General features: G+C 47.6%; 1 protein-coding gene across 1 annotated transcript in view; it reads left to right on the top strand.

The window, feature by feature from the left end:
• LOC145340473 (ubiquitin carboxyl-terminal hydrolase 21-like) overlaps positions 1 to 13,940 on the top strand; it is a gene marked incomplete at its 3' end in the record, with an annotated part of 39,559 nt that extends 25,619 nt beyond the window's left edge. The window contains exons 4-11 of the mRNA XM_080184941.1: positions 593 to 652; positions 2,306 to 2,429; positions 4,577 to 4,688; positions 6,576 to 6,713; positions 7,316 to 7,380; positions 7,633 to 7,736; positions 7,848 to 7,934; positions 13,539 to 13,940. Of these exons, the coding sequence (XP_080041067.1) occupies positions 593 to 652; positions 2,306 to 2,429; positions 4,577 to 4,688; positions 6,576 to 6,713; positions 7,316 to 7,380; positions 7,633 to 7,736; positions 7,848 to 7,934; positions 13,539 to 13,940 (1,092 nt within the window). The remainder of the gene's footprint in view (positions 1 to 592; positions 653 to 2,305; positions 2,430 to 4,576; positions 4,689 to 6,575; positions 6,714 to 7,315; positions 7,381 to 7,632; positions 7,737 to 7,847; positions 7,935 to 13,538) is intronic.
• Between the last annotated feature and the right edge of the window lie 12 nt (positions 13,941 to 13,952).

Raw genomic sequence — 13,952 nt, 5'->3', positions numbered from 1 at the left:
CCCCACCCTCTCTCCCTCTCCCTCCTGTCTCACACCCATTTTGATACACCATGCTCTTGCGCTCCCTTCCCTGCTCCCTCTTTCCCGCTCTCCCTCACCTGTTCAATCTCCTCCTCCTTTGCGATTTACCTTATAACCTCCCTGTTTCACTGAGCTTTTGGTCATCTGTCCCAGCTATCTCTTTATGGAAAGTTGTGTTGTATTTTGATATTGATCTTCTGAAGCACCTTGGATATTTTGCCGCCATGAAACGAGTATTGTTGATGTAATTATTTGGCAATAAAGAACTTGTATTTTTGTTCACCAGTGTTTATGTCAAAGCTTTTATGCTTGCATTCATCAGGACACAAGTGGAAAACAACGATTTATACTGCATGGGAAGGGAATGCTTGGCAATTAACTGTCAGTCACCATCAACTGATACATTCTTCATGGCATCCTCTTTAGCAATCAGAGACCATTATCTAATCAGCATTCCCTTCTCATGCAATATAAATATTAGTATTCCTGCAAAGTGTCCTGGTGAGTGCAAGATGACATGTCCCTTGTTTAAGCAGTAACTTCACCTTCTTATTTTGCACTTACATTGTAGAAACAAGAGACTCTTACAATTGGGACAGGACTAGTTGGACTTCGGAACCTGGGCAATACGGTAAGGCAATCGCATGTGTGGAGTGGGATGTGCAGATCTCTTTGGGGCTAGGCGTCTGTATTCCATGTTAGTGTGCGTTGGTGGCTGTTCGTGCATCCTTCTTTGCCAAAGACAATAGGAGCCTAGGGCTATATTATTAGCTGCACTATCGGAGGGTCAGTACTGAGGGAGCCTGCACACAGACACATGAACAGAAACATGCAGGCCGAGGCACACAAACTGAGGAAAAGAGTTTAAATGATCTGGAGTGACCCCAACCCTTTTTAAATTACACTTCCAGTTCCAGCTGGTGTAGTGTCCATTTCGCAACACCACACTTTGGGAAGCAGATGAACACTCTCTACAATAGAGAGAAGAGATTGACTGGAATATTCCCTGGGATAAGATTCTGACCATCTCTCGGAGGGATTGGTGAAACTGGGGACCTTAACCTCCAATCAGAAGGAAATTCTAGGCTAGGATGGAAAATAATTACTCCTCAACGTTCCAATGAAAAAAGTCCAGGGATAGGAACTTGAAATGCTGTGTCTGATCGTGGAGGAAAGAACGGGTCCTACACCACTGTTATCATCCCTGGGGATGTCCTGTCCCACCGGCAGAGCAGACCCAGCAGAGGTGGCAGCGGATGGCACAGTGGTATACAGTCAGGAGGGAGTTGCCCCTGGAAGTCCTCAAAGCATCACCGGACCCCCATAAAGTATCATGGTATCAAGTCAAACACGGGCAAGGAAACTGATTGCTGGTTACGATGTATTGTCCCCCCTCAGCTGATGAATCAGTATTTCTCCATGTTGAACACCACTTAGAGGAAGCACTGAGGTAAAAAAAAATGTACTCTGGATAGATGGGCTTCACTGCTTTTCACCGTGTTCTGTCTCTCCTGCTTTGTCTCAAACCTCTCCTGGTGAAGTCTTTTTCTCTCGTTGTTTTGAAAACCTTACCCAAAAGCTGACCAGCCTGCAGCTACTGGGTATTTCTTGCTACCTTTTTCTGAATAAAGATGTCACCTGTACCATGCCTCAGTCCTCCGGCACCTCCCATCAAACTGCACTCTTTGTTCTTCAAGAGGCGGCACAGTGACACAGTGGCTAGCGCTGCTGCCTCACAGTGCCGGGTGCCTAGGTTCAATTCCAGCCTTGACTATCTGTGTGAAGTTTGCACACTCTCCCCATGTCTGTGTGGGTTTCCTCCGGATGCTCGGGTTTCCTCCCATAGTCCAAAGATATACGGGTTATTTGGATTGTCCATGCTAAATGTGTTGAGTCGCAGGGACGGGGCAGCGTGAGTGAGCCTGGGTAAGATACTCTTTTGGAGAGTCGCTGCAGACGTGATAGGCCGAATGGTTTCCTTCTGCATTGCAGGGATTCTATTGGATAGATGGTAGAGGTCACAGATTTTGAAGGTGCTGTCTAAGGAGCCTTGGTGAGTTCCTGTCCATCGATAATGTAGGGAATGAATGTTTCACGTGATGGAGTGGGTGCTGCTTTGTCTTGGACAATTTCAGGCCTCTTGAGTGTTGTTGGAGCTGCATTCATCCAGGCAAGTGGGTCAGCATCCTCAAAGTCACACATTATAAGAACTATAGTACAGAAGAGAACGTAGCAACTGTGAATATTTGCCTGTTCTGACTGATATTTGAACTTACTTTCTCAGTGTTTTATGAATGCAATTCTTCAGTGCCTCAGTAACACACAAGGACTCCGGGACTATTGCATCCGCAGGGAATATCAACTGGAAGGAAATGGATATGGGAAGAAGCGGTGTGAGCTTATGGATGGTAGGAATATTGCTCAGCCAATATTTAGTATTGAGAATAACAGTCCTGTGTATATTATAGAGAATATCAACCTGTGTATATTATAGCAAATAGCAGCAACTGTGTATATTATAGAGAATACACCACGTGTGTATATTATAGAGAATAGCAGCCCCTGTGTATATTATAGAGAACAGCAGCCCCTGTGTATATCATAGAGAATAGCAGCCTGTGTATGTTATAGAGAATAGCAGCCCCTGTGTATATTATAGTGAATAGCAGCCCCTGTGTATATTATAGTGAATAGCAGCCCCTGTGTATATTATAGAGAATAGCAGCCCCTGTGTATATTATAGTGAATAGCAGCCCCTGTGTATGTTATAGAGAATAGCAGCCCCTATGTATATTATGCAGATTAGCAGTCCCTGTGTATATTATGCAGATTAGCAGTCCCTATGTATATTACAGGGATTAACAGTACCTGTGTTTTTATAGAAAAAAGCAGCCCCTGTGTACATTATAGAAAATAGCTCTTTGAGGTTTCTTGTAGTCTTGGTCAGAGCAGTACCCATACCAAGCTGTGATACATCCAGAAAGAATGCTTTCTATGGTACATCCGTAAAAATTGGTGAGAGTTGTTGCCTTGTGAGGAAATAGAGGCATTGGTGGGCTTTCTTAACTATAGCATCAGCGTGGAGGGATCAGGACAGGTTAGTGACCTGGGCACAAGCTCGAAGGGCTAGATGGCCTACTCCTGCTCCTATTTCTTATGCTATGTTCTTTCGACCATTTCGACTTTATCTTGTTGATGTCAACAGGGGGATGATCTCCTTTACGCTTCCTGAAGTCGATGACTATCTCTTTGTTTTACTGACATTGAGGGAGAGATTATTTTCACCGTACCAGTTCAGCAGATTCTCTATCTCATTCCTGTACTCTTGTTTCATCATTATTTGAGATCTGATCCACTACAGTGGTGTCTTCAGCAAACTTGAAGATGGAGTTGGAGGGGAATTTGGCCCCACAGCCATAAGTTTACAAGGTGTACAGTAATGGGTGAGGACATAGACTTGTGAGACACCGGCATTAAGGATAATTGTGGAGGAGGTGTTGTTGTCTGTCCTGATTGCGGTTTGTGGGTTAGGAAGTCTAGGGTCTAGGTCTATTATAGAGAATAGCAGCCAGTTTGTATATTGTAGAGAATACTGGAGTGGAAAGCTTTTTGAGTGCATTACTCTGATGTTAGTTAATTTGCTTTCATTTTCTCTCCCTCCCACATACTTTTCATTCTTCGTTTATTTCAAATTTGTTTAAATGTCTCTCCCCTTACCACTTCTCTGTCTCCCTCTGTCACCCACTCTCTGTCCCCCTTTCTCTGTCGCCCTCTTTCACCCTTTCTCTGTCAACCTCTCTCTATCACACACTCTCTGCTTCCCTCTCCCTGCCTCCCCCTCTCTGCCCCCCTCTCTCTACTTCCCTCTCCCTGCCTCCCTCTTTCTCTCTCTCTGCCTCCCTCTCCCTGCCTCCCTCGTTTTCTCTCTCTCGTTTTTCCTCTCTCTGCTTCCCTTTCCCTGCCTCCCTCTCCCTGCCTCCTTGTCTCTGCTTCCCTCTCTCTCTCTGTCTCTCTCTTTTTCTCTCCCTCTGCCTCCCTCTCTCCGTTTTCCCACTCTCTGTTTTCCTTCTCTTGGTTTCCCTGTCTCTGTTTTCCCTCCCTCGTTTTCCCTCTTTCAATATTCCCCTCTCGTTTCCCTCTCTCTGTTTTCCCTCTCTCGGTTTCCGTGTCTCTGTTTTCCCTCTCTCGGTTTCCCTTTTTCGGTTTTCCCTCTCTCATTTTTCCCCCTCTCATTTCCCCTTCTCATTTTTCCTCACTCATTTTCCCTTTCTCTGTTCCCCTCTTTCTGACTCCCTCTATCTCAACCTATGTCTCTCCTGTGTCCGCTCGCTGTGTCACCTTCGCTGGCTTTTTATGTATCTCTCTTGTGCTTCCTCTCTCTCTCGCTCATGGCCTCTGTCTCTGAATCTTATTTTTCACTGTATCTCTCCTTCCCTCTTTGTCTCTCTCTCTGTCTTTCTATCTATCCTTCTTTCTGGTTCCATTCCTCTTTCTCATTTCCTCACTGTGTCCCTATCTGTCTCTGTCTCTCTCTCTCTCACTCTTCCTGCCACAGCCTTTGCCAATGTGATATCAGCTCTCTGGGACCCCTCCAGTTCTGGCTGTGTCAATCCCACCCAATTCCAGCAAAAATTCCAGAAGTTCGTGCCGCACTTTGCGGGCTACAGGTGAGTCCTGACACTCGATGTTGCTGTCTCTGTTGCGCACTGCCTACCCACAGAACCCCACACCCTCAGGCCCATAGGTCTTTCTGCCACTCAGATTGTTGGATCTCTTAAAGATTTGTACTGACTCTCACCCTCCCGCCCACATTTTTCCTCTACCCCTTGCTTGTGTTTTATTCTCACCCCTCTCCCGAGTGTTTCTGCACTCTTGCCTTCCTCTCAGAATGTCTAGTTAGTTCAAAATCTGCCCTCAACACTGTTCCTGACATTCCTGGTTGGGGGGGATGGTGAGGAGGAGCTGGAGCAGGGCAGGGCGGGGGGTGTGGGGAGCCTGTGCCGGAGCTGGGAAAGTCCTCTGGTTCCCAATTGAACGTCACTCAACCACCCTCTCAGGCAGCACAATACAGTTCTTTCTACTGAAGATGGTGTGATAATGCTTTTCCTCATGTCTTCATTGCTTCTTTTACCAATCCATATACCATCAATCTCAATCCTTCCACAGTGGGAACACTCTCTGTCTCTAATCTGTCCATAATACTCAGGATTTTTTTTCTCTGCTTATTCATGGGACGTAGGCGTCACTGACTAGGCCAGCATTTATTGCCACCTGTAACTGCCTCTTGGGAAAGTGGTGGTGAGCTGCTGCCTCCTTGAACTGCCTGCAATCCCCACGGTATAGGTACAGCCACAGTGCTGTTAGGGAGGGAGTTCCAGGATTTTAATCCAGTGACAGTGAAGGAATGGTGATATAGTTCCATGTCAGGGTGATGAGTGACTTGGAGTGGAACCTGCAGGTGGTGGTGTTCCCAGATATCTCCCAGGGTTCTATGATTCTATCTCTTCTCACTGTCCTCCCACCCTGGTGGGAATATCCCGAGCCTTGTGGATTCCAGGCAATGTAGCGGTTGAAATCTGGATGACCTGAGGCAACATTCACTCAGCCGTTCCTCTTTGAAAGAAGGCCAAGTGCAACACTAAACACTGTCATGCTTTGGTTTCTTGCTCTGTGTTCCTGCTCCATGGATTGATATATTGTTGTGTCCTTCCAGATGGTAGTGATTGTGGGGTTTGCTCCCTAACGAATGTTGGTGAGTTGCTGCAGTGCGTCGTGCAGATGGTACACACGGCTTCTACTGTGTGTCAGTGGTGGAGGGAGTGGACATTTGAGGAAAGAGTGCTAATCAAACAGGGCTGCTTTGTCCTGGCACCCTGTTCAGAGTTGTGTCCTCTACTTTAAATGCTCTCTCCCTCTTTTTCCTACCAGAATTAATTCCTTCACATTTCTCTCCCATCTTTTCTGCTACCGTAGGTGGCACGGTAGCACTGCTGCTTCACAGCTCCAGGGTCCTGGGTTCGATTCCCGGCTCGGGTCACTGTCTGTGTGGAGTTTGCACATTCTCCTTGTGTCTGTGTGGGTTTCCTCCGGGTACTCCGGTTTCCTCCCACAGTCCAAAGATGTGCAGGTTAGGTTGATTGGCCATGCTAAGAAATTGCCCCTTAGTGTCCAGGGATGCGTAGGTTAGAGGGATTAGTGAGTATAATATGTAGGGCTATGGGGTAGGACCTGGGTGGGATTGTATTTGGTGCAGACTTGATGGGCCGAAGGACCTCTTTCTGCACTGTAGGGTTCTATGTTTCTATCTCTTCTCACTGTCCTCCCACCCTGGTGGGAATATCCCAAGCCTTGTGGATTCCAGGCAATGTAGCGGTTGAAATCTGGATGACCTGAGGCAACATTTGCTCAGCCGGTCTGCTTTGAAAGAAGGCCAAGTGCAACACTAAACACTGTCATGCTTTGGTTTCTTGCTCTGTGTTCCTGCTCCATGGATTGATATATTGTTGTGTGCAGACTCCCTCGACTTTACCCTCCCTCACTCTCTCTCACCTTAGCCAGCAGGATGCTCAGGAATTTCTCCGCTTTCTGATGGACTGGCTCCACAGTGAGATTAACCGGAAAACACGGAAGACTTCAAACATCATGTCACTTTCTGGGGCCCGAGTTTCCTCTGACAACATGGATCGATTGCGGTAGGCACAAATTCTCTCTCTATTGTCTGTCTCTCTCACTCTCTTCATCCGCATCCCTCTACCTCACTCTCTTTCTCTCCCCCTTCCATCACTGCCTCTGTATGCCTGTCTCCATCTATCTTACTCTCAGTTATTTGCTCTCTGTCTTTTCCTCTCCCTGTTTTTCTCTCTCTCTCTCTCTCGCCCTCACTCTTTCTCACTCTTTCTCTCACTGTCTCTCTCTTTCTCTTTCTCTCTCTCTCAATCTGTTTCTCTGTTTTTCTCTCCTGCAATCTGTTTCTCTGTCTCTCCATGTTTCTCCTGGTCTCGCCATCTCATTGTCTCTCTGTGTGACTTTTTCTCCCTCTCTGTCTTTCTCTCCCTCCCCATTTCTCTTTCTCTCTCTCTCTCCCTCTCCCTCCCTGTCTCTTTCTCTCTCCCTCCCCATCTATCTCTTGCTCTTCCTCCCCGTCTCTCTCTCTCTCTCTTCCTTCCTGACTCCCTCTCTCTCTCTGACACTCTGTCTCTCCCTCTCCACCCCGCTCTCTCTGTCCCTGTTTGTGTGTGTCTCTCTTTCTCTTTCTCTCTATCCCTCAGCTCCTGAAACTGTTTTCTTTCTACAGTGATGATGAAAAGTCAATGCAGATGTGGAAACGATACCTGGAGAGAGATGACAGTAAAATTGTAGGTAAGCACCTCCATTTATCAACTGTAACCTTCACACTGTCCCCATCAAACACTCCCAGGACAGGTACAGCACGGGGTTAGATACAGAGTAAATCTCCCTCTACACTGTCCCCATCAAACACTCCCAGGACAGGTACAGCACGGGGTTAGATACAGAGTAAAGCTCCCTCGACACTGTCCTCATCAAACACTCCCAGGACAGGTACAGCTCAGGGCTGGATGGAGGATATAACAGTTGTCTGTCTCTTTCCAGATCTCTTTGTAGGTCAGTTGAACAGCACACTTTGCTGTGCCACCTGCGGCCACAAATCCACCACCTTTGAGGTCTTTTGTGATCTTTCGCTGCCAATCCCTAAGGTATGTTGTGCTGAGCAAACACTGTGAGCTGGTTGCAAAATGGTTTGTGGGGTGGCAGTGGGGGAGGCAATGAGTTCTTCATTCTGACCCTGGTGTCGTCTTGTGTTGCAGAAGCTGTCTGTGGGGGGTCGTGTCTTGCTGTCCGAATGTCTCAGTCTGTTCACCACCGAAGAGGAGCTGGACGCCGACAACGCGCCGGTAAGGGGGTGGTTGGGGGGCGGGTGTATGGGGGCTTGATCTGACTGGATTCTGCATTTACCCCTCACTTGCCCCTGTCTGATCATGCCAGGACACACACACCCCTGTTTAGCAGCTCCTGGGAGATCTGCATCCACCTCATTCCACTTACCTCTTATTGTAAAAGCATAGCATGGCCTCAGGATGGAGGGAAGCCATTCAGCCCATTGTTTGCTGCCAGTCGTCTACTAGGCCAACTCAGCCTGCCTTTCCCATTCTGGTTCATTGAAAGCACTGACCTGATTCACCCCGGCAACAGCAGTAGCCCTGCTCCACTTAGATACCACTGGCCCTCAACTCCACTCCATCGCCCCCTCGACTCCACTCCATCGCCCCCTCGACTCCACCCCATCGCCCCCTCGACTCCACCCCATCGCCCCCTCGACTCCACCCCATCGCCCCCTCGACTCCACCCCATCGCCCCCTCGACTCCACCCCATCGCCCCCTCGACTCCAGTCCATCCTCGCTCAACATCACTCCATCGTTCCTTGACTCCACTCCATCTCCCTCGACTCCACCCCATCGCCCCTCGACTCCACCCCATCGCTCCTTAACTCCACCGACCCTCGACTCCATTCCACCGACCCTCGACTTCACTCCATCGCCCCTTGACTCCACTCCATCTCCCCTTGAAGACGGATAAAAAATCACAGCTCTAGTAAATGCATGTCCCTGCGTTCACCGTTATATCAAGGGAGTATTTGCTATTATGCTCATATGATTGCCCCATCATAGAGTCCTGCAGAAGGAGACCATTTAGCCATCGAGTCTACGCCAACCACAATCCCACCCAGGCCCTACCTCCATAACCCCATGCTTTTACCCTGGCTACTCCACCGATTCTAAAGGATCAATTTAGCATGGCCGACCCACCTAACCCACACATCTTTGGACTGCGGGAGGCAACCCATGCAGACACGGGGACTCATGCAGACAGTGACCCAAACCGGAAATTGAACCCAGGCCCCTGGCACTGTGAGGCAGCAGTGCTAACCACTGTGCCACCATGCCGCCCCCAAATCAATATAATAAATCACATAACAGGATCGTAGTGGTTGTAGGGTCTGTCTCTTTAAGACAGTGCAGCAGAAGAGGGTCACGTGCACCCTCCCCAACGCACCCCTCCCTGATGAGCTCAATGTATTCTACGTCTGTTTTGTGCAAGAGGTCAGCGAGAACATGCCCTCCACCCTGGAAGCCCTGGATGAACCTATATCTGGGGTCACCATTACAGATATCAGAGTAGCTTTCTTGAAGGCCAACCCACGGAAAGCGACTGGCCAGATGGGTATTCACAAAGATCTTCAACCTCTCTTTGCAACAAGCTGAGGCCCCTTTCTGCTTCAAGAAGACAACAATCATCCTGGCAGCTAAGAAAAACCAAGCAGCGTGCCTTAATGACTATCGGCCGGTGGCTCTGACATACATCGTTATGAAGTGCTTGGAAAGGTTAGTCATGGCACAAATCAATTCTAGCCTCCCGGACTACCTGGAACCACTACAGTTTGCCCACTGCCACAATAGGTCCACAGCAGACGCCACTTGTCTGGGCCTGCACTCAATCCTGGAACACCTAGATAACAAGGACATCGACGTCAGACTCCTATTTATTGACTACAGCTCAGCCTTCAACAATATTATTCCCACGAAACTCATTTCCAAACTCCGTGGCCTGGGCCTCAGCACCTCCTGCGACTGGATCCTGAACTTCCTATCTCACAGACCACAATCAGTAAGGATAGGCAACAACACCCCCTCCACGATCATCCTCAACACCAGTGCCCCACAAGGCTGTGTTCTCAGTCTCCATCTATAATCCTTATACACCTATGACTGTGTGGCCAAATTCCCTTCCTATTTGATTTTCAAGTTTGCTGACGACACCACTGTAGTGGGTCGGATCTCAAACAATGATGAAATAGATTACAGGAATGAGATAGAGAATCTGGTGAACTGGTGCGGCAACAGTAATCTCTCCCTCGATGTCAATAAAACGATGGAGATTGTCATCAACTTCAGAAAGCTTAAAAAGAGAACATGCCCCTGTCTACATCAATGGGGACAAAGTAGAAAGGGTCGAGAGCTTAAAGGTTTTAGGTGTCCAGATCACCAACAACCTGTCCTGGTCCCGCCCCATGCCAAGACTATGGAAATTTGGCATGTCAGCTACAACTCTCACTAACTTTTATAGGTGCACTTTAGAAAGCATTCTTTCTGGTTGTATCAAAGCTTGGGATGGCTCCTGCTCTGCCCAAGACTGCAAAAAACTACAAAAGGTCGTGAATGTAGCCCAATCCATCACGCAAACCAGCCTCCCATCCGTTGACTCTGTCTACGCTTCCCGCTGCCTCAGCAAAGCAGCCAGCATAATTAAGGACCCCACACAACCCAGACATTCTCTCTTCCATGTTCCTCCTTTGGGGTCACGTACCGACCAACTCAACAACAGCTTCTTCCCTGCTGCTGTCAGATTTTTGAATAGACCTGCCTTGCATGAAGTTGATCTTTCTCTATACCCGAGCTATGACTGTAACATTAGATTCTCCACTCTCTCATTTCTTTCTGTATGAACAGTATGCTTTGCCTGTGTAGCATGCAAGAAACAATACTTTTTGCTGTATGTTAGTGCATGTGACAATAATAAATCAAACCAAATCAAAACATAACTCTAGGGCGGAGTCTTCCCTCGTGCAGAATCATCAGGCTCCGTGTAGTATGTGTATAAGCATTGGGACTCTGCCCCGAGGCAATCTTGAGCTGCTATTCCCTGCACCTGGTTTCTTCTATCAGTCAATACCTTTTGTTCCTAAAGAAGTGTTGATGTTGCCCGAGGGGGCCACGCTATTTGAAGGATCAATTAAGAGATGAAATTACAGGGGATACATTCAAGGATAAACAAGGATTACAGTAAACAGGATATTTGGCAAAATTCACCTCAGAGCTCAGTTACAGGATTGCCCCCGCCAATGTGATAAACAAGCAGAGTACAGAATCAACTCAAGGATATAATTACAGGGTGTACAACCCAGGATTAACAAATCCTGATTTTTACAATGTAACACGATTCCACAAACACTTCTGTGCTCATATATCATATACCGTGTCTAGATAAAAGACAGAAACAGGACTATAATCACAAGGGAACAAAGCTCAGCGTTAATGATGAACTATCCACGGAGCTTGGAAAGGCCAAAACCATGGCAGGATGGTGCAGTAACCTCCAGAATCCATCCAGCGTTTCACTGAAGCCTTTGCACTACTACAATGTTGTCGTTCTGGTCAAAAGAAACCTAGGCCCCAGCAATGGCAAACGTCCACCCACACCCAGCCCTTCTCAATGAACACCAAGGACAAGGTGATGTCAAACCAGTGACTGATCCCAGGCCTCGAAGACCGGATACAATTTGCTTCATCAAACTCAAAGTGCCTAGCCCCTAAATTGTGATTGTGAAATCATGGCAGTTTGTTCTCAATTTCGACCAGAAATTCAACTCCAGCTCCTCCAGGACACCCATTCTCTCACCCTGTCTCCTCAAATCAACCAGAATGTCCGACAGAACAGGATTTCCAAGGACTGAAGATGAGCCTCCACCGTGGAAACTGCCCCATCGACTGACAAGATTCTTTTCTCCGCTTTATCTGTTCTCTTTAGGATATCTCAGAGCTCAGCAATATGAGCACCAATAATCCGTACCGAGGAGCCAAATTTGTCATCCACAGCTGCAGTCACAACTGAAGCATGGGCCCACTCACCAGCAAAACCACCACTGCCAACTGGGCCAGCTGCCTCTGACCATCACAAACTAACAAGGATTTTCTTGACTTAACATGCTGTCCTTTGCCAAGAGAGCCAGGGTCTACCAGAATTACAGCACAGATTGGATCAAATAATTGTGCAACAGGATAAAAAAAAGCATTAGAAGACTAATTGAATAGCGTCAGAGCATGCAAAAAGGCAGCCACTCCCTCAGTTACATTATGTGACCGCCAACTTTTATTATCTTATTTTATTCTCTGTCCCCTTTTGCAATAAGTGACTACATTCCATTTGTCTTCTGAATCACCTGCTGTACCTGCAGACGAACCTTTTGTGATTCATGTCCTAGTATATCCAGATTCCTCTGTCCCATAGACAGTTCTGCAACCGCTGTCATATGTGCTTCTTCTCGATTCTTCCTGCCAAAGTGGATGTTTACCCACATCATACTCCATCTGCTAAGTTTTTGCCCGCTCACTTGACCCATCCATTTCCCTTTGCAGTCCCCTTATGTCCTCTTCACAACTTACTGTCCAACCTATCTTTGTGTCGTCAGCAAGTTTAGCTGCCATACATTTGGACATCATCCGAGTCTTTGATGTAGATACTGATCCCTATGGCACTCCATCAGTTACGCCTCACCAACCAAAAAATACCTCAATAATGCCTACTGTCTGTTATATGTTAGCTGACCAATCCCCTCTCAATGTTGCTATGTTACTCCCTACACCACCGTAGTGTCATAGAGGTTTACAGCACAGAAACAGGCCCTTCGGACCAACTTGTCCATGCTGCCCCTTTTTTTAACCCCTGAGCTAATCCCAATTGCCTGCGATCACCAGATCTTTAAGTTTTAAGTCTATTTATTCGTGTCTCAAGTAGTCTTACATTAATACTGCCGTGAAGTTACTGTGAAAATCCCCTTGTCGCTACATTCTGGTGCCTGTTCGGGTACACTGAGGGAGAATTTAGCATAGCCAAAGTAGTTAACCAGCATGTCCTTCAGACTGTGGGAGGAAACCGGAGCACCCAGACGAAACCCACGCAGACATGGGGAGAACATGCAGGTTGCACCAGTCCAAGCTGGGAATTGAACCCGTGTCCCTGGTGCTGTGAGGCCGCAGTGCTAACCATTGTGCCCCCATGCCGCCCTCAGTACTGACCCACTGACTTATTCTGGGTGGTAAGCTATCATGTGATGTTTTGTCACATGCCTTCTGGAACTCAAAGTACAGCACATCCACTGGTTACCCTTTCTCCATGTTGCTAATTAGTTCCTCATAGCGCTCAAAGCAAAATTAGTCACACCCCAATTCCCTTTCACAAAGCCATGTTGACTCGACAGAATTGCATTATCATTTTCTAAGTAACCTGCTACTACCTCCGTAATACTGGAATCCAGTAATTTCCCGGTGACAGGCGACGGGTTGATTAGCTATAGTTCCCTGCTTCCTACGTCCATACTTTCTTGAAGAGGCCTGTAACACTCAGATCTTGCCAGAATCTAGGGAATTTTGGAGATTACAATCAGTACTGAGGGAGCACTGCACTGTCAGAGGGTCAGTACTGAGGGAGCACTGCACTGTCAGAGGGTCAGTACTGAGGGACTGTCAGAGGGTCAGTACTGAGGGAGCACTGCACTGTCAGAGGGTCAGTACTGAGGGAGCACTGCACTGTCAGAGGGTCAGTACTGAGGGACTGTCAGAGGGTCAGTACTGAGGGAGCGCTGCACTGTCAGAGGGTCAGTTCTGAGGGAGTGCAGCACTGTTGCAGGGTGTTTGTGTGACTGTGTTCTCTATCTCTCTAGATGTGTGAAAGGTGTAGCCAGAGGAAGAAAAGCACCAAGAAATTGACAATCCAGAGATTCCCCAAGTTCCTGGTTCTCCGTATCCTTTCCAGACATCCTTTCTGCCTCTCTGTTTCTCATTTATTCATTCTCCCTTTCTTTCTCAATTTGGATTCCCTGATCTCTTCACCTCCCTCATTCTCTGTCTCCCTCCCTCTCTCCATCCCTCTGTCTCCCTCACTGTTTTTTCCTCCTTTTCACTCTTCCCTCTTTTCTCCCTCTTTTTTCTCCATCTCTATCTTTCTGCCACGCTCTCCCTCTTTCCATCTCTCCGTCTCTCCCTCACTCTCCCTTCCTCTTTTTCACTTTCTGTCCTCTTTCTCCCCCTCTCTTTTTTCTATCTCTTCCACCCTCCTCTCCCTCTCACTCTCTCTC

The sequence above is a fragment of the Carcharhinus amblyrhynchos genome, unplaced genomic scaffold, assembly GCF_965287045.1.
Source record: "Carcharhinus amblyrhynchos unplaced genomic scaffold, sCarAmb.v2.hapA chromosome_1051, whole genome shotgun sequence".
Taxonomy (NCBI): domain Eukaryota; kingdom Metazoa; phylum Chordata; class Chondrichthyes; order Carcharhiniformes; family Carcharhinidae; genus Carcharhinus; species Carcharhinus amblyrhynchos.
The sequence above is the reverse complement of the archived record's forward strand: the minus strand, read 5'-3'. Positions and strand labels throughout refer to the sequence as shown.